Source organism: Castor canadensis, chromosome 11 (genome assembly GCF_047511655.1).
Source record: "Castor canadensis chromosome 11, mCasCan1.hap1v2, whole genome shotgun sequence".
In the NCBI taxonomy this organism is placed as follows: Eukaryota; Metazoa; Chordata; class Mammalia; order Rodentia; family Castoridae; genus Castor; species Castor canadensis.
In genome coordinates this window covers 18,750,040-18,777,301 of record NC_133396.1, presented here as the reverse complement: position 1 = coordinate 18,777,301, position 27,262 = coordinate 18,750,040, and the positions used below count along the sequence as shown (strand labels likewise).

The 27,262-nt window shown below is 45.2% G+C and overlaps 1 protein-coding gene, 1 long non-coding RNA gene and 1 pseudogene across 5 annotated transcripts; 1 reads left to right on the top strand and 2 right to left on the bottom strand.

Annotated features, from left to right (window-relative positions):
* The first annotated feature begins 28 nt into the window (after nucleotides 1–28).
* Nucleotides 29–8,097, top strand: LOC141413715 (uncharacterized). Its single transcript, XR_012438550.1, has 3 exons — nucleotides 29–318; nucleotides 2,133–2,205; nucleotides 7,981–8,097. It is a non-coding gene; the product is annotated as an uncharacterized lncRNA (long non-coding RNA).
* On the bottom strand, nucleotides 2,340–14,928 carry Msl1 (MSL complex subunit 1). 4 transcript variants are annotated; one of them, XM_020176361.2, is made up of 9 exons: nucleotides 13,790–14,928; nucleotides 11,038–11,261; nucleotides 9,626–10,008; nucleotides 7,696–7,743; nucleotides 7,167–7,231; nucleotides 6,006–6,073; nucleotides 5,476–5,600; nucleotides 5,228–5,300; nucleotides 2,340–4,848 (listed from the first exon to the last, which is right to left on the bottom strand). In XM_020176361.2, exons 1-9 carry the CDS (start codon nucleotides 14,555–14,557, stop codon nucleotides 4,758–4,760), a joined length of 1,845 nt encoding a protein of 614 aa, XP_020031950.1. In that variant the 5' UTR covers nucleotides 14,558–14,928; the 3' UTR covers nucleotides 2,340–4,757. The 4 variants fall into 4 exon arrangements, with proteins under 4 accessions (XP_020031950.1, XP_073901768.1, XP_073901767.1 ...); XM_074045667.1 differs by lacking the exon at nucleotides 13,790–14,928 and adding an exon at nucleotides 13,135–13,237; XM_074045666.1 differs by lacking the exon at nucleotides 13,790–14,928 and adding an exon at nucleotides 12,122–12,216.
* A 4,835-nt stretch (nucleotides 14,929–19,763) lies between these two features.
* LOC141414509 (small nucleolar RNA SNORA51) lies at nucleotides 19,764–19,859 on the bottom strand (annotated as a pseudogene).
* Between the last annotated feature and the right edge of the window lie 7,403 nt (nucleotides 19,860–27,262).

Sequence of the window (27,262 nt, the reverse complement as noted above, 5' to 3'; positions counted from 1 at the left end):
GCCGCCCCCCTTTTCGTGGGGCGGGGCCGGGGCGGGGCCTGCGCCCTGCGGCACGTTTTCGGACGAGCGGGATTACGTATGTCGGTGACGTAAGGGGGCGTGGTGCGGCACTTGACTTCCCTTGGGCTGGCTTTGGGCAAGGGGTGGTGGTGGACTTCAGCCCGGCCATCTTGGGCTTTTCCAGCGGAAGGCGTCGACCTGGCTTGTCATAACTCCACTGCAGCATTGTGGTTTTCTGTTTCCATTTCTCGTTTATGCCTACGTTTGAGGCATAGCATTTTACTGCGTTTATTTGCTTGGTAAAAATCACGAATCAAGGTAAATCTTTAAAGCCGTAGTGCTGCATCAGGTTTGCCACAACTACCCGTTTAAGCTGAGGGATGAAGGGGAAACTAATTGCAGGGGAGGCAGAGGGCGCAGTGTTGCAGCGTTTTCTGTGTGTACTCATTTCCTCTTTCTCTTCATGCCTTCCCACCCCAGCCATCGCCTCTCCCAGAGTGCAGGCTGGTAGGATGCTAGTCTTACCAAGGTAGATTTTAGAAACGGTTTAAAGAGATGAGCAGTAGAAACCGTTGTTCCTGACAGGATTTCCTTTTTGTTATGCTTTGATTTTGACATTTGTCAGCAATGAAAAAAAATCAGTATGTTTTCCTTCATAATAAGGATATAAAAGATTCGTGAGTTATTCGTGCACCTGCAGCAGTGCACATGAATATGTCAACAGATCACTGTGATCTAACACAGGATTCTGTGCTAATATTTTTATAAATGATATAGTTAAGTATCCTGTTTATCAAATTGATAGACAATGACACTAGAAGGAATTATGAATGCCTTTCAGAGACTGAATCAGGACCTAAACAATCTCAGCTAGGCAGGTAGTCAAATGTAACTTGTAAGTCCAGTTCCATAAACCAACTGCTTGAATTCAAAATGGAGGTTGTATGATTTAGTAAGTGTTAAAAAGACCTGGGGAATTTTAGAGATTATAAGTTAAATTGGTGCGAATAAGGCTGTCAAGTGTCTAAGTAAGGAAAGAGATAGTCTGCCACTTTGTCCTTCAGTTATTTGGTCTTGGTCCAATTTTTTTTTTTTTTTTTTTTTGAGATAGGGTCTATGTAGCTCAGGCTGGCCTCAAACTCAAACCTCAGCCTCCTGAGTGGTGGGATTACAGATGTGTCCCCACACACACTGAGTCCAACTTCTAAAAGAGTAAACTGTTAACTCATTCAGAGGGAACTGAAAATTCAGAATACTGTTTTTTCTTTTTGTGGTACTGGGGTTTGAACTCACGGTCTCATGTTTGCTAGGCAGGTGCTCTACCACTTTGAGTCTCTCCACCAGCCCAGAATACTTTCTTGAGAAACAATTGTAAGAGCTGTTTAAGAATGAAGAGATTACTTAGGGATTGCCATCTTAACTTACTAGGGGGACTCTGAGGAAAAGGTATTGACCTTGTTTCATCATTCTGGAAGACAGAACAAGAACCAATGGGTTCAAGTTACAAGAAGTTAAGATTTTGTCAAGGAGGAAGAATATTAAATGTTTACAAAACGATATATGAGGAAAGACATTGCATTGAAGCAGACTGGGCTTCATTTGTAATGTCCAAGAGAAATCATATTATCAGGTCATATAAGATCTTTCCAAGTATGAGATTTTTATTAAGGCACCAAGTATCTTACAATCTTTTTTTCAATGTTTTTTTGGGAGTACTGGGGTTTGAACTCAGGGCTTCACACCTGCTTCACACAGGCATTTATACTGCTTGAACCACCACCTCCAGTCCCTCGTTTTTATTTTACTTATTTTTTGTGGTACTAGGGCTTGAACTCAGGACCTTCACCTTCAGCCCCTCCACCAACCCAACTTTTTGTGATACGGTTTTTTGAGATAGGGTCTCTCAAACTGTTTGCCTGGACTGGCTTTGAACTGTGATCCTCCTTATCTCTGCCTCCTGAGTAGGTAGGATTACAGGAATGAGCCACTGGTGCCCAGCTCGCTTTTATTTTTGAGACAGGGTCTTGTTATCTAGCCCTCACTGGCTTCCAACCTCAGCCTCCCAAGTGCTGGTATTACAAATGTGCACTACTATGACAGGCTTCAATCTCTTTTTTTTTTTTTTTTTAAAGTTGTCAATTTTGTGTAAGGAAGAGCTCTGGACAAAGGAATTAAACATACATTGTACTGATACACAAATGGAAGGTGAGTACCTTATAAAAAGGGAAAGTGTGTTCTATTTTATTGTGGAAATGGATTTCTTTTTCCTTTCAAATATACAAATATAATTGTCTAATGTTTCCCAACAAATCTAATAAATTGAGGCAGAAGTTCAAAAATTAACAGCCACAATAGTTTATTTACAATTGAACTCTTTATAAGATATTTACAAGACAACCAATTTTACACATCAGAAATGGTATCAAAAGTATGAATTACAACACAGACAACAATATGAAATGAGCATAAAACAAAGCTGAGGTGGACAGACAAGCAATTTCTCTTAATTTATTAACACTAGCTTAAACTTTGTTAAAGAAAGAAACAAGGAACGATGTTTTAGGAGAATTGTAGGGCCTTCGGTTGAAGATTGATTTTCACAGTGTTGTATCCCACGTAGGGAAAAATAAGACTAATTTTCCCCCTATACTCTTTTAACACACTGTAATTTCGCTCTTGGAACTTGCTCAAAACCTCCTTCTCAACTAACCTCAACATATCCAAATCAAAGGAGCTCTAGAAGAGGGGATAATAAAATAAAAGGTCCTCAGGGAATGGAGAACCAAGGAAATAGAATCCACTTAAGTCTGGCCAGATAGCACCTCATGGATTCCTTTCAATCTAGCGAAAGCAGTATCTGAGGTGTCGCCTATGTAGGGCAGAAACATAAAGGTTAAGTTTTTAACCCATATCCCATATTAGGAATCTGACAAATGTTGAAATCAAGAAGAAATGAAGGATCGAGGAACTAAGTAAAGAGACACTGATTGGAGTATTTTTTTTTTTGGGGGGAGCACATTATAAAGAAACATAACGTAGGTCAGAGCAGGAACACTAAACAACTTGCCACATTAAAATAATGGAAAACAAAATCTGGCCCAGTTTTTCTAAAAATCTCCTTATCTTTACGGTGTGAGATGAGAGCCCCTAGTGGAATAAGTCCTCTTTCTGTTTATATCCTTGCTGCAATGAAGTTTACAGCAGGTTCCCGTATAGAGAGCCCACTCTCCTAAGCAAATGGAGTTACAAAGGAAAACCCACAGCCACACACACGCGCACACATACACACACAAAAGGAGAAATAAGAGCAGCAAGATCATTCAAGAATATAACATGTGCTGCCAGAATTCCTTTCAAATCAAACCCAGGGAGCACAGATCAACATCTCACAAAAAACTGTAGCAGTGGGAGGCCCCTGAGGAACTTTTCTTCTCTTCCCACAATGGTATGCCATTCTCTTATGCTCCCCTGATGGGCCAGCCACACATCCTACATACCTTGGCTTCTCCTCTAAAAGTGCTAATAATCTGGGGACATATTCTCTTTAAGGATAAAAGCCCCTACCTTCTAGGAGATCAGACCCCTACTTGTTTTCACACAATAGTCCTGAAGACTAATGAAAGGCAATTCCAATATTTAAGACCAGAGGTCTTGGCTCTATTTTCCTTCCAGATAGTTAACAGTGATCTTACACTGAGACCAAAGTGGCCTGGGAGTCCTGTCCTTAAGTTTTTCAACAAAATGGGGCAGGGGAGGGAGATCAAGATGGTACACATACAAATCTAATTTTACAAAATGAATGGAGAAGCTCTTTAGGTACATCTGTTTGTTTCAAAGATGTAAACATCTGCCTGCCAAAGGAAGCACGTATCTCACACCCTCCTCCCCACCTTCCCTAAATCTCTACCCCACCACCAAGAGCTCAGTTAAGAGGATAAAGCCCAACTAAGGAATACTTGAGAAGTGATGTGACAGAAGGACATCTGTATAAGTTCTTGCCTGTCATCCCCAAATGACAATTGCTTTTATTTAGCACTGTAACTTGTATGAAACTAACATCTCCATTATCTTTTCCAAAGATTTTATTTTCTAGTTTCCCACTGAAGTGGGAGAACTTCAGTTACCCATTAACTAAGAAAATAATCACAGTCACACATCCCTTCCCACATGGCTACATCACAGAACAGTTTTAAGAGAACAATCATCTTTTTGGATACTTATCTACCAACTCTCCAATTTCTCTCCTACTCTGTGACAATGACTTGCTTCATCACTTCACTTGTTAGTCCTCATCTGGTCCTAAAGCTCATGGTGAAGTCTTTCTTGTTTTATTTTAGGATAAAAATCACTACACCCAAACTATACATAGGGTATGCCAGGGCAAAAAGAGTGCCAGGCAGGCACAGCTCCTAAAGGCAGGGGCTTTATCTTCCACATGACTAATGAAGACAGCCCTTGTACGCCTTTAACATAGGCAAATGTATAAAAACTCTGAAACTTACAAATCTACCATCCTATAGACTTCATCTCCCCAAAAAGGGAAAAGAAATCATCCTCCATAATTCACAAGTAGTCCAATGAAAGAGTTTTTGTGAATCAGAGTGATGAAAACAAAACTAAAGTCAAGGGAGTATGGAAGAGCATTATCAGTGAATGATAACATACATGAGGACATAGGTCACATATACAGGTCTCTGCCACTCTCTGGGAATGGCATGCTACAACTATCTGAAGACAGAGGGTTCTTGCCAGCACAGCTATTTCCTACACGTCCGGTGAGGTGTTTGCTTCTTCTGGATTTCCAACCTGCATCGGCTACGCTCATCCAACCAGGGCAGCTCAAAATTTCTGACAAAAAAGGAATAAGGAAATCAAATTCCAAGACTAGAAGAGATTTAGTGTGGAGAAGCTATTAACTCCAAAAAAAAAAAAAAAAAATCATGTCTTTCACCACTTCTATCCCTGACTGAGAAGTCCCAACTTTGGAGAGTCTTTCCTGCCTCAAAGCCACAGCAATTGTGTACCATTAAAGTGACAGAATAATACATTTCTATCTCAAAAAACAATCCTAATTCCTGGCTTGTTTGTTGCCCAGGTAGCCTCACTCCTATCAAAGAACAATGGCTAGCCCTATCTAAGCATCTAGTTCGACCTTTTATCTAGGCTTTCATGGAGTCTGAAAAGGAGGTGCACGCTGAGAGGAAAGGAAAAGAACCTTTATACTTACTGTGGAGTTAATTTTGGTAATGGTCGCCCAAATGCTACGACAGGCAAGAAGGGGGTAATCATCAAACTTTCAACTATGGAAGAAAAGTCAAATGGGACCTTGTTAGTGATACAATTGAGAAATGTATAGCAAAACATTTTATTCAACAGTTCCAAAACAGTTTACTCAACAGAACAAGCTCTATCCTGGAGCTTTGCACCCTTTTTTCTTCTTTGAAAACCAACTTTTTTAAGATAGGCAAAACTTACCATCATCTGGCTCAGGGAAAAATGAGGTAACCTCAGGCTCAGATTCCTGAATTCCTTTCTTTTTATACATTCTGAGCTGCAGTCGTTGTAAAATTCTTTGTTCCCTGATCCTCTGAATATCCCATCTGGAAAAACCAGAGAAAAACAAAAAATAAACCCAACATTACTGCTTAGCAAAAATCTGTTCTATAAAAGCAACTCACACAATTCAGATGCTAGGAAGATTCTTGTTGACTCCTCTAGGTGGGCTAGAGAACTGACTGCTTAATTAAGGGAGAGGTGCTTAGGTCTAGCAGTCCAGGTCATGTGTTGGTGTTCCACAGAAAATGGAACTGAGGAAGGACATACATGAAAAAAAAGACACCAAACATGTTTATCTATAATAACTACCACTTTCAGCTCAGATAACTCAATTCATTGGGAAGCTAGTAATGTAGGCATGTTAAGAGCTCCAGGACTCTCCACAGCATGAAAGTGGGAGGTCAGGGTCCTAGGGCTCAGCTGTTCCCATGAGGACATCTGTGCCTTACCTTTTCCTTCTCTTCTCATCCAGCTCCAGTTTTGCGTGCCTCTTTGAAAACACACTGTCATCCAGGTTCTGAATAAGGAACAGTAGCAATAAGCTATTCATTGCATTAAAATCATATAGTAACTTCCAGGAACATAAAATCTTTCACCTTCAGGTTCTACCTAAGTGTGTTAGTTGTACAGATAATCATGTGAACCTCCTGGTAACATGTAATAAAACACATACTCCTTTCCTCACTTCCACTCTTTCAGAAACTCCACATTTCAAAATCATTCCCCTAACTTTGAGGTAAAAATCACATCAAACTGAAACACTTCTGAGACTGCCTTAAACCCCCACCTCCATATTTTCTAAGAGTCTGAGTTTAAAACATCAAATATTTAAGAGCCGAATTAATTTGGAATATATAGATGTGTTGTTGAATGGTACAAATTTTAAAATTTTATCTTTGAATTAGCGTACAATAAGAGGGGATTTCATTGTGATAATTCCATATATGCATACAGTGCAACTTGATCAAGTTCATTATATTTCCATTCCCCTTGCTTTCCTCCGACTTAGTATGAAATCTACTTTAGTTTGTTGTTTTTTGTGGCACTACTGGGGTTTGAACTCAGGCGCTCTATCACTTGAACCACTTCACCAGCTCTTTTTTGAATTAGGTATTTTTGAGACAGGTCCCTCAAACTATTTGCCTGGGCTAGCCTAGAACCACTATCCTCCTGATCTCTGCCTCCTAAGTAGCTAGGATTATAGGTGTGAGCTCCAGTGCCCAGTGTCTACCTTTGTTTTAAGTACTATCTAGCTACTTATTTTTGAGTAATACTTAGCCACTCTGGTTCCAGTATTATCATCTATAAATGAAGGAGATGAACTAGATAATCTCTGCAGTTCCTTTCTGGCCTTAAAGTTCTATTTAATCCATCCTTTGTACTGTATGGCATATTGAAGTTATGCCTTCTTTTTTTTTTATTTTTTTTATTTTGAGACAGGGTCTCCCTGTGTTGTCCAGGATGGCTTCAAACTCCTGGGTTCAAGTGATCCTCCTGACACAGCCTCTCCAGTAGCTGGGATTACAGGTGTCAATCACCATTGCTGGCTGAACACTCTCACATTCTATTCAGTTTCTTACTCCCTTCCATGGACACTCTTGAGTACTTACCTCTAAAAGGTCTGAAGGATTTGGGTCCCTTAGAGGCTCTACTGAGTGGTCCCTCCAAGAAGGAACTGAAAAAACAAAGAAAAAGAAAAAGAAAGAGAGGAGGGGTGGAACCACCCTTAAATCCAAAGTCATACAACCCTCCAACTATTCACTAGGCCAAAAGGTCTCTCCCCGGATAAAACAAAGTTACCAAGTGATAGGAATCCATTCTATGGCCTCACCTGAAGCCATATTTCAGTGTCCTCACTATGGTATAAAAGAACCTAAAATGCCATTGCAGTCTGCCAAACTCAGGATCACAAAAAAACCCTAAGCCAATACCTGACAATTCATATAATGGTTGCTATTGCAGTTCCTGAAAAACAACTGAAATTTGTTGTCATTTTGAAGTCTATGGTAATGTAATCAATCAAACACCAAGGAATCTCACTCTCCCACATCCAATGGATGGGGAATGCAGCTCCCAACCAGCCACCATCCCACCAACCCCCACCCCAGGCCCAGTCAGCACAATTCCTATTCTACTCACCAGCCAAGACTGAAGTTTCTCCTGCAACACTTGATGGCATCAGACACCCTAAATAATGTAGGAAAGAAGAATCATCTCAGTGTAAAAAGAAAAAAAGCCCATACCCAAAATGGAGGAAAGGATCATCACTGAAGTTCTCACTAGGAAGCCATTTTGTTTTTTGAGTTGTTCTTTTGAGAATTTCTCTCTGGGGGAGGGGAAGAGGGAACAACAGACAAAAGAAAAGAAAATAAGCCCACCACTTTTTTTTTTACACTGAGACGACTTCTTTTCTTCATTATTTAGGGTGGTTTCCCTGCAACAGTTGATGGCCAAGGATATCAAACCTTAAACTCAGAACATGGCAGGTGAGTAAAAGTTGACCCTATTTTTCAAATAAAAGATCAGTGTTCTCAAAACTTACATACGTAGTCTTCTTAAACAGCTCCCTCCTCCCTCCAAACAAACTACCTTGCTGGTCCAGCCTGAACAACATGCACAAAGACTTTGGCTTCCTCAGAACAAGTCATTGAGACTTCCTCTTGAGATAGAGGCACCAAGAATAAGGATTCACACATTTATTCATAACTCAGGCTCCTCAAGGTACTGGTATATCCCCAGTCACACTCCTTCATATTGTTATGCCCACAATCTGAGAGGTGTTTAGAACTTGCTGTACTAGGGCAGACAGGGTTTTCAAAATCAGCCAGTCACACAGAATAGCCATTTCCCAATTCTGGCTGGGAGGTTGCTTCATGATTTTTCTTAAGTTGTTACACAGCATTGCCATGGTAGCAAAAAGGTTAACCATTAAGGATGAACCTGTTCAACTGACTGAAAACAACAGAAAAATCTGAATCTAGGTCAGGATCCTGGTCTGTCTCATAGACTCAAGTGTGAGGCCTAATAAGTGTTAAGATAATTAATCTATCTTCCCACTTAATTTTATCACCACAACAGCCAAACAAAGCCTGGAGAATGCTCTCATCTTACTGGAATGGATTCCCATCCCCATCCCTGCTAGGGCAAGGCACAGGGTTAGAAAGTCAGGTCTGAGGCTCTATCCAAGAAGGCTTTCCCCACCATTACCCCAGAGCACCCACAGTGACTGTCACAGACTAATATTACACAATTGAAGACACAGTCCAATTACTGGTGATGTAGGAGATAGGGGAGCATCTCTGTGTGGAAACCATAAAGAAAAAAAAGGGAATGAAGACCAGTTCCCACACCCCACCCTCCCCAAGCAGTTCAGATATCCCAAGATAGTTCTTATTGTTTGAAAAATAGTTTGTAGACCATTTTATTTAAATATATGAACAACCAATGGGCTACTGCAATCCAAGTAAACTCTTCACATTTTAGAACCTTTGTGAAGTAGAGTAAAATAAAGTAAGACTGTTGGTCTTTGGCAGATTCCTCCTGCCCCCAGACCGGGACATAGAGATACAGATAAATGTTTATATAGTGAAAGAGTGGAGGCCCAGTTGAAATTCCCCACCCCAAGCTGGCTCCCCAACCAAAAATTACCATTGGCCCCTGAGAGCACCCAAAGACCACCCTCCCAGGTTTCACACAATCAATTGCAGGAACAGTCGTGTATGGCAAAGTGTAAGTTCTATGCATTTCACAGCACAGAAAACCCTTCTTTCAGAGGGCATGCAAGTTGCCGGAGATTACACCCCCAAGTCTGATGCTCTTGTGATGAGCAACTTACTGGCAAACACATCTCCCAGTGTTGTAAGCAGGCAAATACATTGAGCACATTTTGCTGTAATTCCATCTATTTGCAATGCCTGCACAGTGTCTGTCTCTGGCTGTAAACTTACTCATTCTTGACAGAACTCTGCTTTATTGATTGCACTTTTTAAAAAATGCCAAAGGCATTTTCACACTTGTTAGCTTGACCGCCACCACTAGGGTATAAGAGCAAGTGTTCTCTATGCCTTACTTGCTACAGTCTCCTCCTTCTTTGGAGAGGATTCCCGTAATGGTAATGGTGATGGGGGAGGCTGGTGCCAACGACACAAATACATTTCTGTGGTGGAAAGGTACGGCAAATCTTCTATCTCACTTGAGAAGGCTTTCTCCTTGGGATGGGCGCTGGGTCCCTTTTGGGGAGTGGAGAGTCTTGGTGGGGTGTCCACTGAAGACCGGGGCTTTTCTGGGGTTTCTTGGCTCCTCAAGTCACGCTTACAAACAGTTTCAGATAAGGAACCACAGGGTTCCTCTTTAATGGGAGAGTGCTTAGGAGTTTTTGTTTTGACTTTTGAAAATTCAGGAGCCAGCTTTTTAACAGGAGTCTTTCTTTCTGTACTTCCAAATGGGGTTTTCCTATCAAATAGGAAAGAAAACATTATAAAATTTATTGACTTGAATAAAATCTGATCCGAACACATTTTGAGGCAAGAGTAGTTTGTTCTCTTGCTCCAAAGTGACCAGTGTTCAGGTATCTGAGTATCTGATATTTGGAAGTCATGAATAGAAACCACCTCATGCTCAACAGTATATAGAATAGGCCCTTAGTAAATAAACTGAGTTTCCACAGGTAAAAATCTCTGATAGTATTCCATTGCCTACTAGATTCAAAACACTTTTATCTTCTTTAAGGTCCATTAGCCAGCATTAGTTGCCACTACTCTGTGCCATGTATTTCATTCCTGCATATGAATGAAACCAGCTTTTCTCTTTTATATCCTAATCCTCTACCATGCTAATTATATTTTTTTTCCTTTTTTTTTGCTATTTACTGGCTCTTTCTCCCATCTCTCACTCCCCCCATATCTCCAGAATGCCATCTCTTTTCCTCCTTGCCAACCTAAAGTCTATGCTTCTTTTTCGAAGATTCATCTCCTCAAAGTTTCACAATTTCTATCTCAGAATAATGTTCAATATCCCTGAATCTTACAAAACTTAGTATGTGTCAGTGTTGAATATCTGCGTATTTTACTGTGTTTGAAATTGAGTTCTCAAAAATTTTGCCCATCCTTAAAGTCTGACTAATTTGAGTCCAGGGACAGTTACATGTTAATTTATGTCACCAATGCCTAACATAATGGAAGAGTTTAACACTTCCTAACTTAAAGTGAACTGCTTTTGCTTTAAGATACTCAGCTGTCACATTTGTTGCCCATTCTCTTTATGATGTACTCTGTATTCTGTACTTACTGTGTTCAAAATGTTCTTAAAAGACTCTTATAACCTACACAAGAATGTTTCAAGACAGTTTCTCAGCATAAAAGATTTGGTAATTCAGGCTACGGTTGCCATAAAACCAGTCCATAAATCCCAATCCCTACTCTCAGTCACTGGTAACAAGTGTCCTCATCATGTCCAGACAGTAGAACAAAGTTATCAGCACACCTTTTGTGTCCCTTTCCACTCCGCCCACATGAGAAAGGCTTGGGAGGCAGAGTCTGGGATGTCTCAGAAAGCTCCGATTGGCACTCCAGTTTAATTTTCTCAGATAGTTCTGTTTCCTCTCTCTCTTCAGTTTCATAGCCCTGAAACAGCTTGTGCCTTTCTTTCTCGTTATCCTTCTTTACCAGCTGCATCCGCCTTTCCATACGTTCAATCCGAGCAAGGAGCTAAAAGAAAGTGACAAAATGCAGACTTAACACACAAAAAATTTAAACACAGGCACTTAGAACTCACTTAGGAATCAGCACAGTCTTCTGCATCTTTCTGTGGACCCTTATCAATTCAACTTATTTTTAATTGGCAGACATTAATCTAAATAGTTTTCTTCAACATGATAGAGAAAACAATACACACTATTTAATTTTAGGGGTTAATTTTAATGGGAAAGGGCATGGGGAAATTTGTAGTTCATTGTTCTGAAAGAAGATCCTCTCCACTGGGAGAGGCCACAGCATGCCTTTTAATGGCATGGTCTCAGTTTGGGAGTTTCCAGAATTAGCCATATATATATATTCTTCACTATTTTTTTGGCAGTGCTGGGGGTAGAAACCAGGTCCTCAAGAGTGCATGCTAGGCAAGTGCTCCACTACTGAGCTACACCCCCAGCCCTATATTCTTTTAAGAGGACCCTAAAGTTTTCCAAATCCTATCCTCTCTACTTCCACTCCAAAACTCTATACACAATAGCACTGTCCAAACACTACAGTGAGAGGGCAATCAGTTGTAGTGTTATTTGAAGATGGGATGTTTGGGGGATGGGGAAAGATACTTCTGAAACAATGAAAACTTCATTTGAAAAAAATTGTAATAGAAATGAGAAATATAAATTCCAACCAACATGACATACACATACTGCTTTGTATTTGAAATAACAGAAAAAATACCATTTGCCTAAAATTTATTACAATATCCTTTTACTGTAATTAAAAGGGAGGACTACATAATCAAGCAGAAAATGGAAGTCTATTGTCATCAAAAACTTCACATTAACTCAGTTTTGAGAAAAGGTGCCAATTGTGCTACTTACACCATACTACAAGAATTTTGTCTGGATTAGACAGTGATATTTATGCTGCCTTCATTACATCCACTGCATAGATTTCAGTAGAGGCCAAACAATAACTGGAATAAGAGAAACAAGCTTAAGCAACGCTAAGACTGCAATACACAACAGAAGCAGTGAATGCCAAGTTCAGACTGACACTTTATCCTTAACTCAACCCACTTTTCCTACCTAGGAAAGTCTGCAAAAGGAGCATTACCTCAGTAACTCAGCAGAAACCTCCACAATCAGCAGAGAGCCCCCGTCAGCCATACTCTCATTTCATCTCATATCTGTTTTGATTCGCAGCCTTGGCATTACTTAAACATGGTTTGTGGGTGACATTTCCTTTATTTCTCCTTCACTGATCCTCTCCCCCCGTGAAAGGATATGATGTGTTGTAATTACAGTACCATCACATCCTAGGCTGCAGTACAGTAGCTGAGCAGAGCCTCCTCCATGTTGAGTAACTTCCACAAATCGACACTATGAGATATTTTAGTAAGACCTGCTCCAGCTTCTGTTCCACCTTGCAGAAAGCATTCTCCAATAAAACAGCCTGATGTGATTCATTTGGAAAGCAAACAAAATGAATAGCCCTCTGCTCCTTTGCTCAGCCCTTGGCGCACACAACGCCAGGGGAGGGGGGAGGGGGCGCGGAGAGGGAGAGGGAGAGAGAAAGACAGACAGACAGATAGAAGAGACAGAGGAACTGCTGCAGCCTGAACACAATTGTAGAAACCATGTTTATTTTAGGCAGCTGAAAGGTATGCTAGCACAGTAATACCCCACCACCCCAACTCCCTGATATCTGAAGGAGTATGTTTAACGAGGAGGTGCCCTTTACTACTGCTTCAGTAAACCAAGCTGATATATAGTCATGCTCCTCAGAAGTACAAAGAAATATTAAACGACTTGCCTACTACCTTAAGATTCTAAAACCGGGATTTTGTAAGTGGGGGCGGGGGGTGTCTACTTAACATATTGAATAAGCTTACTTTCCCCTCATGCCATAAAATCTTCCAGCTTCAAACACCATGCATGTTCAAGGGACCTGGTCAGTGGGTTGTGTTTTATAACTCAGATTCCTATGAAAAACTGTCTGAAATCAAAGGCAGTGATTCTCAACATCATTTAAAAATGCTAAATAGGATTCCACATAATTCACCTCTACCCCTCAGCCCGCTGAAAGGCCTAAGACCCTAAAGATGCTGCAGCAGTGGATAGAGCAACAGCTGCTCCGTGCCTGTCCTCCACAATGCATTTCTAACGCGATAGATCTTTAATTTAACCCCTTCCATACAGCCACCACATCTGCACCCCACCCTTTCATTTTTAACCACTCACACCTCAGGTCTTTCCCTACTCTGATCGTCTTTCCCACAAGTCTGGGGCTGTCATTTTAAATTAACCCTCTAGCACCCGAAACCTCCCTTCCCCCTCCCTCTGGGAGGTTGCCCTTTAACCCTTCCCTCCCACCCAACGTGTCAGTGAGCCTAGTTCCCCAGGACCCGGCACCTAAGACACTCCTTTCCCGGTGGCCAACCTCCTCCACCCCTCACCACGGGGGACCTAAGCCTCCGACGGCCCCCCTCCCCCGAGCATGCGCACTACTCGCTCCTCGTCCCGAACGCACATTAACCCCTACCGTACCGTGTCTCTCTCGGACTTCAGCTCCTCGATCTCCTTTTCCTTGGCCTGCAGCTGCTGCTGCTGCTGCTCGATGAGGTCCAATTGCAGCAGAAGGATCTGTTTGAGGCAGGCGGCCTGACTGGAGGCTCCCGAGCCGCCGCCACCCCCGAGAGGGCTCTTCCTCATACTCTTCCATCTGCCCTCGCTGGCCGCCAGGGTCCCGGCGGTGGCGGTGGGCGCGAGGGGTGGCGGCCCGGGCAGAGGTAGTGGTGGGGGTCCCGCCGGGTCCGAGGCGGTGGCAGCTGGGGGAGCTGCCCCACCCTTGTCCCCAGCCCAGGGCGTAGGCTCCTTGGCCGCCGCCACGAGAGAGCCGGTCTGAATGGGCAGCACCGCCTGATACTTGGGCCGGGGGCTGCAGCCGGCGCCGGCTGCGGCTGGCTCCCCGCCGATGCCGGCTTGTTTGGTGGCCGGGGGCGGACAGGGCAAGGGCACCGAACCGCCCCAGCTCTCTTCCTGCTGCCCGGGGGCCGCCCCGGCCGGGAGCAACAAACCCCGGCCCTTGCCGCCGCAGCCGGCCGGGGAAGGCGCGGGACTCCCGCCCTGGGACGAGGCCAGCGGGGGCCCCGGCTCCTTGAGCTTACGGTGCCGGGGGAGGAAGTGGGCTTCGGTCGCCCCGGGTTCGTCCTCGGGCCCGCCCAGCGCCGCAGCCCGCTCGTAGTCCAGTCGCTGCTCAGGGTTGCCGCCAGCAGGGGCCGCGGCCGCCTTGAACACTGCGGATCTCATGGTCATAGTGGTCCGGGGGCAGCGCCGGGCACCGAGACGTTGGAGGGGGTGGGGAAGGGGCGAGGTGCGGGGGGTCGAGGACGGAGGAGGGGGAGGGGAGTTTGGCGGGCTCGCCTCAGCAGCGCGGCAGCAGGCCTCCGCTAGCGCGGTTCCTCCGGGGCCCCGGCGCCATCCCGCCGGCGAGCGGAGTAGTGGAGGCCGCGGCTGAGGCCCGCCGCCGGCCCATGGGGGCCTCGCCGCCGCCGCCTCTGCTGCCGCCGCCGCCTTCGCCGCAGAGGCAGGAGCTCGCACCCAGCCGCCCCCGAGCTCATCCCCGGAGCTCGCTTCGGCCCCCCCTGGCCCGGCCGGGCCCGCCTCGTCTCCCCACCCCGCACCCCCCCTTCCCCGCCCCGGCCCCCCGCCCCGGAGCTCGCCTCAGCCGCCCCGAGCCTCCATTTTCCCCCCTTCCTCCTCCTTAGGAGGGGGTGGGAGGGATGGGTCCGCCCAAAGCCCTCCTACTCCGGGAGGGGGTCTGCCGCCTCCCCCGGGGGTCTCCGCAGCTCCGGGACCCCCTCCCCCACAGTCACCCCCGGCGCCGCAGCGTTTCCCTTTAAAAAAAACCGAGCCGCGCGTAGCCGCCACCGCCGCAGCCGCCGGAGACCGGAGGGCGCATGCGCCGGGAGGGCGGGCGGGAGCGCACCGGGAGCGGAGGAGAGGGAGGCGGGCAGCGCTATTGTGAAAGGGGCCGCCGCCGCCGCCGCCGCGAGGGGGGGCGGTGGGGATGGGGGCGAGGACCACGGAGGAACGAGCCAAGGTGGGCCTCTGGGGGAGGGGACGGGAGGGCGGCCACCGGTAACTGGGGAATGCGGAGGCTCCCCGGGAAAGCGCGGCGCGAGAGAATGGAATTGGGAGGAAGGGAGGAAGGAAGGAAGGAAGGGGGTTCGGGAGGCAGATGCGCCCGCCCTCCGGGGCTGTGTACCGAGCGCTCCACGGAGCCGGCCTGTGCTGGGCGCCCTCACCCGGCACCTTGGCAACGCTCCTGGCCCACGCTGGAGAGGGGCCCCGCGAGCCTCCTGGACCACTCAGGACCCAGGCGCGGCTTGGGCTGGTGGGTGTCGCTTTGGGTAGAGCTTCAGCTCCTCCTGTACACACACACCCCACGCTCCCGGGCAGCCCCACACGGTACGGAGAGAACCTAGCTCTTTGTGTCTAAGGGAACCAGAATAGAAACGGAGAGACCGCTAGGTCCCAGAGGCAGGAAAATCCATGATGTCTACTGCCACAACCTCTAAGATGAAGTACTGCCAACTACCAACAGTTCTTTCCCAACGGCCATCGCCCCAGCCTCCTTAAGCCACTTCTAGCATCTTCTGGAGGAGGAGGTTCAGGAAGGAAATCTCTGAACTTTGTATCTTTATCAGGAGTAGACCGAGTAGTTTAGGGCCTTCTGTCTGAACACTTCTTCCCATCTCTCCTGGTTCATTTTGTGAGTGTGTGCGCGCACGTCTTCCTTTTCAGACAACTTTGGCCATCAAGTCGTCCTCGAGTTCCTCGTGGAAAAACTTAACTGGTTATCTGAGATGTGCTTTTAAAAATCTGTACGGAGATGGAAAAGAGGTATACTCTGGCCTCATGTGGAATTCTCTATAATTAAAACTGCCTCATCTGAACGCCTGTAATCCTAGGTACTCACAAAGAGGCAGAGATCAGGAGGATCACGGTTCGAAGCCAGCCTGGGCAAATAGTTCAGGTCTGGAAAAAAATCTATCACACAAAAAAAAAGGGCTGGTGGAGTGGCTCAAGGTGTAGGCCTTGAGTTCAAAGCCCAGTACCGCAAGAAGAAAAACTCTCCGTGTGCCTGTCTCAAAACCTTTAATCCTAGCTACTTGGCAAATAGTTCCTAACATCCCATTTCCAGAATAACCACAGCAAAATGGACTGGAGGTGTGGCTCAAGCAATAGAGCACCTGAAAACAGGAAGCCCTAACTTCAAATCCCAGTTCCACCAAAAAAAAAAAGAAAAAACCCAAAAAACAAAACCTGTTTCTCTGCTTTGTGCACTGGAAAGTTTAAGCAAATGGGTGTGAAGCCAATTAAATGAATGGCTTCTCAAGAAGCCAAGAGAGCTTCCTCTTCAACCAGACTTGTATGGAAAGGATGGGAAGCTGGTAAAATGTGATGACAAGACTTTTCATACCATCTCATACCTATACACTGACAACTCCCAAATTTATATCTTCTTCTTAGTCTCCTACAAAATTACATTTCCAACTGTCTAGTACATATGTCCAATTGAATGTCTAATAGGCATTTCAAACTTACATCTAAAGTCAAGCTTCAGCCAGGTACCAGTGGCCCTTGCCTGTAATCCTAGCCACTGAGGAGGCAGAGACCAGGAGGATCAGGGTTTGAAGCCAGCCCAGACAAATAGTTGGAGAGGCCCTATCTTGAAAATACCTAACACAAAAAGGGCTGGTGGAGTGGCTCAAGGTGCATGACCTGAGTTCAAGCCCCAGTACCACAATTAAAGTCAAGCTCCTTAATTTTCCCCACCCAAATCTCCCCCAATCTGCTCTTCCAAAATATATGTCTTAAGATACTACCTTTTCAATACCTCCACAACTTTCACCTCGGTCTAAGGCACAATCTGAGGTTGTCTTTGTTTTTTTAACTGCAGTAACCTTGTAATTAGTCTCTCAGTTTCAACCTTTGCCTTCTGCCTTCCCCCACTTAAGTCTGCTCTGAGCAGCCACAGTGATCCAGATAAGATGTGAGATCATGTTCTTTCTCTGCTCAAAGCCCTCTCATGGCTTCCCATCTCGCTTGGAGTAAAAGCAAGATCATCTTAGTGGCCTGTGGGATCTGGCCTCTGGCTTTGGCTTGCTGCTGTCCCCCATGTTCACTCCTCTCCTACCATGCTCACCTCTTGCTGCCCCTCACCAGCATGCATCTGCTTAAGTCCTTACACTTGCTTTCAGCTATCCACATGACTTCCTCACTTTGAGCTCTTTACTACATGTTATCTTTTCAGTGATACCTTCTCCAGCCACTCTATGTAATCTTGAAACTCCCTCCACATGCCCTTTCCCATTTTCTGCTTTATTTTTCTCTATAGTACTTGTAGAGTACTTAACATCTCATGTGTAATTTGCCACGCATTATCCTGCCCTGCTAAAATGTGAGATTCATGTATTGTTTACTCCCATGTTCTCCCCCTAGAACCATACCTGGCAGAAAGTAGACATTTGATAGATATTCATCAAATAAGATATATTTGTATGATGTATATAAAGAGGCCTTTAAGTTGGTTGAGAGTAGGTGCCATATAACGTTAATGTTAACTTTCCTCTGGTGCTGGTGGCTCATGCCCTCAGGAGGCAGAGATCGGAGGATCAAGGTTCAAAGACAGCACAGACAAATAGTTCCAGAGACCCTATCTCAAAAAGCCCTACACAAAACAAAAGAAAATAGGGCTGGTGGAGTGGCTCAAGGTGAAGGCCCTGAGATCAAGCCCCAGTACTGCAAAAAAAAAAAAAAAAAAATCAAACCCTAGTCCCACCAAAAGAAAAAAAAAAAAAAACAAAGCAAAAAGGGCACAGTTCAAGTGGTAGAACTAGCAAGAACAGCCCTGAGTTCAAACCCCAGAACCGGAAAAATAAATAAATAAATAAATAAAAACATTCAATTTGTGAGCCAGGCATGAAAAATACACGATTGTAATCTCAACACTTGGGAGGCTGAGGTAAGAGGATCACAAGTTTGAGGTCAGCTGGGCTACACAGCTAGACCCTGTCTCAAAAACACCAAAAACATCAGTCATGGTCAATCATAGGAGTTCTTTGCAGCAAAGCTAGGATGATTAGATTTGGGAGGGTGGGGGTTGTTTAGCTTTTTTTAGGTGGTACTGGGCTTTGAACTCAGGGCTTACTAATCAGACATTCTGTTGCTTGAGCTATGCTTTCTGCCTTAGCTTTGTGTTTCTGAAAGCTAACTACAGTGTTTATGTCTCTACATGAAAAGCAAAAGGCAATTTGAGTGCTGTTATTCTGGTGTGAGATGATGAGTGGTTAATCTAAAATGCTAATGGTATGGGGATATATAAAGGAGCAGCAGTTGGAAGACTCAGCAATTAAGAGCAAAAGCAAAAACAATGGCATGACCAAGCACAGGTGGCTCACACACCTGTAATCCTAACTTCTCCAGAGGGAGAGATCAGAAGGATTGAGGTTCAAAACCAGCCCCAGGCAAATAGTTCAAGAAACTCTATCTCGAAAAAACCCATCACACACACACAAAGAGGGCTGGCAGAGTGGTTCAAGTGCTAAGAGCACCTACCTAGCAAGTGTGAGGCTCTGAGTTCAAACCCCAGTACCACAAAAGAAAAAAAAATGGTGTTAAACTACAGCAATCATAGTTTCATCATTTATTTGCTGTGATGTTACTGAACTTCTCTACCTCAGTTTCTCTAATCTGCAAAATAACTAAAATAGTACTTCCCCTCACATGGTTATTGTGAAGATTAAGTGAGATAAATGTGTATCATAGCACATGGCCACCTGGTAATGCCTTATAATATGCTCATTGTAACTAATGTACATTATTATTAATTGGCAAGATTTTGTTGATCAATAGAAAGGGATGAAAAGAGTTTGTGGTCAAGATTTCTAAGGCAGGACGCATGGGCAGTTCTGTGAATAAATCATGTTTTCTTCTCCTAGACCAAGTATAATCCCAAACCAGCATCACTAGCTTCACCTGGAAACCTGTTGGAATGCAAGTTACATGCAAATAATGAGACCCCAATCAAGCCCTAATGAATCAGAAACTCTGGTGTGGGACTCAGCAGTTTAATAGCCCTCCAGGTGATTATCTTGCACTTCAAGCTTGAGAATCACTGCTTTGGAGTCTGCCCCAGGGATTAGCCTACCTATATTCTTGGAGGTCCAGTAACTATTTTAGGCTGTGCCTGCCATTGGGTCTGTTTTGCACTCAACTGTCTTGGTAGTGACAAAGCAGTCACAGTAAATGATATACATTATGGCTGTATTCCAAGATAATATTTTTTATTATATGAAATTGTTATACAGTCTTAATGACATGATTTTTTTTTTTCTTCTACCCCATGTCTCCCTATTCACCTTGAGCCACTCCACCAGCCCTTTTTTTGTGAAGGTGTTTTTCGAGACAGCGTTTCATGAACTATTTGTTGGGGCTGGCTTCAAACTTTGATCCTCCTTATCTCTGCCTCCTGAGCCACCAGAACCAGCCTACCTCCTCTTTCTATACAGTCATTGTTAAGAACACAGCCTGTGGTAAGCACCAGGAGGCTGATGAAATATTTTTATAAAAGTCCTATTACTTAAAAATTCTTGGTTTGTGGGACATACAAAAAAGGAATTGGGTTGTCATGCATGGGTGCACACACCTATAATCCCAGCACCCAGGAGGTAGAAGCAAAAGTATCTAGAAGTCAGCCTGGGCTAAATAATGGGTTCCAACCAAGACCAAAACAAAAAAATTAAAGACTGAACTTGGCTTTCAGGCTGCCCATTCCTGATCTAAAGACAAGCTGGAGTAGTCTAGGACAAAATGGTACTATCAAGCACCCATGAGTGGATCAAGGTAGGGTAGTTGAGAGCTGTTATTAATGAAAATTATCTTTCTACTTTTTATGTGTTAAAATGTACTTTCTTGGGTTGGTGGAGTGGCTCAAGTGCCTGCCTAGCAAGCAGAGGCCCTGAGTTCAACCCCAAATGTGTTTTGGGAAGAAGGATAGAGGGGAGAGTATTTTCTTTTGTGAAATGATAGTTAACAGAAGTTAATAGTGGTAGTTGTTTAATGTCCTTACAGGCTAACCAGGCGCTGCTGGTTCACACGTGTAATCCTAGTTACTCAGGAGGCCTAGAGGAGAAAGGAGGCTCGAGGTTCAGATAGTGGTTTGAAGCAAGCAGGGAGAAAAAGTTTTTGAGACCCTATCTCGAAAAAAAAAAAAAAAATCACAAAAAAGCGCTGGTGTAGTGGCTCAACGTGTAGTCTGTGAGTTCAAATCCCACTACCACCACCACCACACACACACAAAAGAAAGCCCTTACAGGCAAAATAAAACGCTGACAATCCTATGTAAGTCCTTAACATCCTTTTTTTTTTTTTTTTTCCCCCCTAGAAACTTTACAGCTTTGAGTTCAAAGTCTAGGATTTCACTGCTAGGATTTTCTCTCCCAAAGCCAAGACTGGAATTTTTATATTGGAGGTCTGATCTTATCTCAACTCTTGGGGTGATCTGGATAAACTACCAGAAAACTGAAACTTAGAAGGTCTTCTAAGAAGGACAGGAACTCTTGCTTTTAAACCTTTAGGTTTTAAGCTGTGGTGATCCTTGCACTAAGACATATAAAGAAGTAAGGTCTCAAAGAGCAAAGGCCAAGAAGGAGAAAGTGGTCTAGCTGTGAGGGAACCTAGGAAAAACTGTTTAGGACACACAAGTCAAGTTCCTAAACAATCTTCTGAATATTTAATCCTTTGCCCCCTGGCTCAGTGTCTGCAGAAAGTTAACGGTCAACTCTTTCTCCCTCCTTCTCAGGGTTATATAGAATGGCAGAATTCCATTTCTATGACCTCCATTCTTTGAAGGGAATCTCTATGATGTGGAAATAGCTCGCAGGAGCCTTTTTACCTGCCTGGATCTTGACTTTTTCCCAGACCAATAAAGAAAATAGTTCTTTCAGGTCTCTTCCAGCTATATGACCACGAAGCTGCGTCTTCCTGCCATCAGTAGGGCAGACCCAGATGGTGAAAAGCGGAGACTTGTTTTGGCTTCTCCCCAGGGGCAGAGAATTCCTGGGCGGCTTCCTGAGGCGCTAGGAAAGGTAAATAACTGGGGTTTGCGTAGTTGGCATTCGCGCGGCCCCACAAGACACAGAAAGGGTATCACGGCTGGCCGGGCGGGGAGGACACCTTTCCCTTTTTCGGGGAGGATGAGGGATGGCAAATAAGCATGGAGCCACGAGGCTTCAACCCCGAAGCCCGGTACGACTCAGATGTTTCTGTAAGAAACCCTGCCCAGAGTTCCAGCCGCTGGGTGATGCAGCGCTGCTCCCCGTCTCCCTTCTAAGGGGGCCTCTCCGAAGGCACAGCGCACCCTGCCTGTTTTTTTGTTTGTTTGAACCCCCTCTCTCCATAAAATCACAACTCAAATTTGGGTATTTTTCTCCGTCCGCCAGCCCCGCCAAAACTTTCAGCACACTCCGCCCGCTCCACGTGGACCTCCCTTCCCTGTCCCAGCAACCCTTGCGAGAATCTCCACCCCCCCTCCCCCCAAACACGTGACTAATTGTTACGTTTCCTTCCTGGGCTCCCTTTTCGCTGGCACCAGCTAAGGACTGAACGAAAGTGCCCCCTTCCGGGTGATTGTGGGCCAGCAGCCTGGGGTGAGGGGAGGAGAGTGTTGTTGAGAGCTCAAGTACAATAAGGGAATGTGGCTGCTTTAGCTTAAAATGATCTCATACCCACATAGTTCCTTAGTTAATAACTTTAAGGATTACAACAGCTAAACAGTGAGACAGCAAGAAGTGGTGGTGTAAGCCTGTCATCTCAGCATGCAGGAGCATTGAAAGTTGGAAGGCCAGGCTTGGCAATTTAATAAAGTCCTGCTCCAAAATAAAAATTTTTAAAAGGCTGGGGAAGTAGCTCAGTGGTAGAGCACATGCTGCTGGAGACCCTGGGTTCAATTCCTAGCACCTTCCCCCAAAGAAAAGAGACAAATCCAAGAGAAGGTATATAATCAACAAAAATTATGTTCAGTGAACTTGGGTAAAATTTTAATTCCCTGGCTGCAAGTTGGTTACCTCCAACTCCATTTCCACTAGAGTTCATGATGTTGGCAGAATGCTCAGATTCTCCCATATCAGACAAGAGCCAAGAGTTCCCTAGTTATGGGTTGGGCCATGGGAACATAGTCTCTCCTGGGCTGGGTGAACTGCTCCTGGTCTCCTCCACCACCACCTTCTCCAACAAAGCTGTAAGCAGGTCTACATGTGCTCAGACTCCTAAAAACTGACACATTATTCCTAGAACAGAAGATTGCCCTTTTTCAGCATCGGGAACATTTGCCCTGATGGGAAGAACCCCAGGAGGTGGTGTTGAAGGAAGAAACAGGAGCTGGAGATGTAGCTCTGTGGTTGAGTGTTTGCCTAGCATGCACAAGGTCCCAGGTTCAATCCTTAGGACCACCAAAACAAAGCAAAAATGGAAATAACTTTTAGCTGGGGGAGTGGCTTAAGTGGTAGAGAGTCTGCCTAGCAAGCATGAGGCTCTGAGTTCAAACCCCAGCATTACCAAAAAACAAAACAAAACAAAAAAACCCAAGGAAGAAACAGCTGGCAGGGCAGCAAAAATGAGTTCAGTGGGAAGCTTTGGTGCATGGGACAAGAGGGCTAGCCAGGAAAAGCTGGAAAACAGGTTAAGTTAAAGCCCAACAGAGGGAACCAATTCCCTGTTTGGGGAAAAATTCTGACCTAGACTTTGTCCATTCTTCACCCATGAGATGGGGAATTAAGAGTTGAATAGGAGGCAGCTAGGCAAAGTAGCTTACACCTATAATCTCAACTTCTTGGGAAGTGGAGATCAAGAAGACCACTCTTCAAGGCCAGTCCAGGGAAAAAGTTACCATGATCCCATCTCAACCAACAAGTCTAGTGTGGTGGTACCTGCCTGTGACCCCAGCTGTGAGGGAGGAATAGGTAGGAGAATCATAGTCCCAGGACAGCTAGGGCAAAAACTTGAGACCTTTCCTGAAAAAAAACTAAAACAAAAAAAGGGCTGGATGTGTGACTCAAGTGGTAGAACACCTGTTTAGCAAGCATAGGCCCCTGAGTTCAAACCCCAGTACTGCCAAATTTTTAAAAAGAGTTGGATAGGGAACTGGGGTTATGGCATGTGAGGGAAAGAGTTGTAGGCAATGCTTACAGAAAGAAAAGTAGGACTAAGTAGTGTGACTTAAAGCCAGCCTTATCATGTAGCCAAAAACCACACAATCCAAAGACATGTTAAGAAGTGATGACTGAGCTGGGCGCTGGTGGCTCATGCCTATAATCCTACTCAGGAGCATGGTGATTCGAAGCCAGTCCAGGCAAATAGTTCCGGGAGATCCTATGTAGAAAAACCCTTCACAAAAATAGAGCTGGTGGCGTGGCTCAAGGTGTAAGCCCTGAGTTCAAGCCCCAGTACCAAAAAAAAGAAAAAAGAAGCAATGTCTGCAAAGAATGGGAGAAGTTCTGGGCATCTTTTTTTTCTTTTTTCTTTTTCTTTTTGAGGCAGGGTGTCACTGTGTAGGCCAGGCTGCCCTTGAACTTGCAATCAGCCTCAGCTTCAGCCTCCCAACATGTTAGCCTCCCTAACATGCCTGTTAGGATTACAGGCATGCACCAAAACGCTGGGTCTGGGCACCTATTTTATTTTATTTTGGTACTAGGGCTTGAACTCAGGGCCTTCACCTTGAGCCACTCCACCAGCTCTATTTTTTGTGAAGGGTTTTTCAAGATGGGGTCTCACGAACTATTTGCCTTGCCTGGCTTGGAACCCTGATCCTCCTTATCTCTGCCTTCTAAGTACCTAGGATTACAGGCATGAGCCACCGGTGCCCAGAAGTGGCGCCTATTTTTAAGGGAAATAGTCCAAAAGCAATGAAGCTAGAAGATTGGGGGCTCTGGCCCGGACATGTGCTCTCCTATAATTCAGCATCTGTCAGCGTTCCCATTTCCAGGTGCTATTTCCAGAGTCCTGGCTTAGAGGGAGAAAAAGGGAGGGGCTGAGACAAGCAGAGGGAAACCCGATGAGCTCTTTCCTCAGCCCAGCTGCAGTTCCATCTTTTAGCCACACGGGGTCTCCCGAGCTCAACCACAGTCCCAAAGTAAGCTAGGGAGAAAGCAAGCTAAGGATCCTCTAGAGGACAATTGGGGACGTCAGGGATGACCCTGAGCAGAGAGGTGACTTAGATCTGCTCTGAGGTTGCAGACCCTATGCATGGCCACTGAAAGTCAGGCCACCCCAACCCTCCTCTGTAAAAGGGATGCATGGCACTGGAAACTAACTCCAATCTCTCGCCCTCACTCCCTGCTGTGTGGTCATTTCCTCCCTGGCTAGTTTCCTTCTCCTCCCCCATCCTCATGATGGGTACCATCCCCCAACCAGTCAGAATGCTGAGGAATGCTCTCCCCTCTCTGGGTGCCAAGCCTTGGACTTTCTGGGCTTTGGGGTGGGGCTTGGCAGAAGGAAGTACTTTGGACAGGAGAGCCACCCAATCCTGCACAGCCTGCCCACTTTCTCTCTGCTAAGCAAAAGGTTTATCTGTCAGTTCTCTGTGACCACTACCTAATTTATTCCTCCCATCCCCCTTACACACACACACACTAGGATTTCCTAGTGAGGGTAAAACATCCATAGTCTGGAGGCAGTGGTCATTCTGAGCATTATAGCTTGTAGTGTGTGGGAATGGAGGCACCTATTTCAGAACCTGCCTTCCTTATTCCAGAGGCCTGTAGCTGGAAGGAGTGATTCAGTTGCCAGGGTTCCAAGGCCAAGGGTTATATATGATAATTCATACCTTAAACTTCTTCTGGATGCTTTTCAGAACCCTTGAGTCTAAAGAAATACACCAGTCTCTATATAGTTAGGCCCAGGAGTAAGCAGATTTTTGCATAGCTGACCTCGACTCAGCTTCCATTTTCCTGAAATAAATCAGCTGAAATCTGAACTCATCTGCATCAAGACCAAGGAAATCTGTACAGCCCACTGCAGCAGACTGGGGTGGGTTCAGCAAGAATGAGGAGCAGGCAGAAACCACCCTCAGAGCTCATGAATAGAGACCAAGCCTGTCAGGGACCTCTGGCTCCTATCCAAGAGATCACTAGTCAGAAATGTTTTTGCAGTTGGGAGAGGAGAATCTGATATTGTCCACATAAGCCCTCAGATGACAAAGTGAGAATTCAATCCTGTGGTGCCCCCTGCCTCACAGTCTCTCAATGCCACTTTTGCAGCCTGTCTGCCTGACGTCACCATCTATAGACCTGTTCTAGATTCCCAAGTTCTTATCTTGAAACTTCAACAATCCACCCACCCCCCACACAACACCCAGGGCCTAGGGGAGAGCCAATGTAGGTCACTGCAGCTGAGCCTGCAGGGCTGTCTGCTACTTGAGCTTAGAGCCTTTCAGGCCCAGAGGAAGTCTTGCAGAGGAGCAAAAGAAAGAGCTCAGTGAGAATCAGATGAAAGTATATTGCTCAGAAAATGAAGCAGGGAGAAGCCAGGAGTCACTGGTAATAGTTGAGACAGTAACAGGAACTCTGTACCTCAGAGCTGGCTGTGATGGAAAGAAGGCCAGAGGAGAAGGGCTGGGCATGGCTCTGATTCCTGGCTTCCCCCTTTTCTTCCTTGCACTGTTTGCCTATGTAAGGGAATCTTTAGCTCTGGTGTCTATCCCCCATTCTCCAGTCACTTTTAGACTTAGGTTTCAGTTCCAGGAGCCTCTGTGATTTGCTTTCAAGACCCTCTGCTGCTTCTGGCCACAGTTTTTGGGTCTCAGAAAGCTGGAATAGGCCAGCGTTGTCCCCACCCTCTCCAATTGAAAGACTTTTCCTGCTTATCTGTTAAACTCATTTTGCCCAGGGAATTTCCAGTCCTGTGAGAATTCATTCCTTTTCTTGGGTCTCCCTACCTTGCCCCTGAGATCAGAAGATTTGTGTGTTTGTGTTTATGTGTGTACATGGTTTTCATTCTTTTAGTTATGAATGGGGAGTAAACGGTCAGTAGCTGTTCAGGGCCCCCATGACCAGCAAAAATAGGCTAGGGACCAATTTTCAACCTCCAGCTTCAAAATTGTCCTATTAGGAGACTCAGGACAGGAAGAAAAGTAGGTGAGAAAGAGGAAGGCTCTAGCCTTTTCTTTCCTGCATTCTTCCTCCAGTATGGTCCACTCCCCTTTGAGATCTCAGCAACTAATTATCCCATGGTTGTTATGCCATTTGTCCTCATTTCCAGAATCTTTACACACAGGAGGCACTAGATAAATGCTTACACTGAGTCAAAATAAATCTGATTATGCTTTTTTGGCTGAACTTTAAGATGAAACTCCACAAAGGACAAAAATAGACGCATTCCTACACCTTGGGCTACATTCTCCTGGAGGGAAATAAGACATAGAGCAGTGGTCCCCAGATGACATAGTGCATCAGGATCACTTGAAAGGCATGCTAAACTCATGAGTTTAGACTCTGCCCCCAAAGTTTCTGATTCAATGGGCCTGGAATGAGGCCTGAGAATGTGTGTTTTTTACAGGCTCCCAGGAAATGCTCATACCCCAACTGCTTATCCTGAGAACCATTTTCTTAGAGAAGTCCAACCCCTCACCTCAATGTTCACCATTGGGACCTGGTTGATTCCAATTTTGTGTAGTTTAGGAAAAACACATGAGAATTTGGAGCAACTTCTGCTCAGCCCTCCACCCCATAGTGTACAGGGCAACTATAAGTTGGCTTTGGAGCGATGATCCATGCTCTTTTTGTGTTATCCATTGACCCCATCCTTACTGAAAGCCACTTCCCCAAAACATGTTTTGCAGCAGCAACAGATCACTAGGAATTTCCTGTGGCAAGGCAGCATCGGTGCCGGGAGGGGTGGAGGCAGTGCTGAGCGCCTTCCCTTGGCTCGGGCAGGGCCACGTGCCCCACCCCCTCGCTT

Coding starts and splice junctions, on each gene's coding strand:
- Msl1 (XM_020176361.2), bottom strand. CDS start 14,557: ATGACCATGAGATCCGCAGTGTTCAAGGCGGCCGCGGCCCCTGCTGGC. Junction 11,262..13,789: donor TGAAGTCCGAGAGAGACACG/GTACGGTAGGGG, acceptor ACTTTCTTTTAG/CTCCTTGCTCGGATTGAACG. Junction 4,849..5,227: donor TTACCAAAATTAACTCCACA/GTAAGTATAAAG, acceptor CTTTTTTGTCAG/AAATTTTGAGCTGCCCTGGT.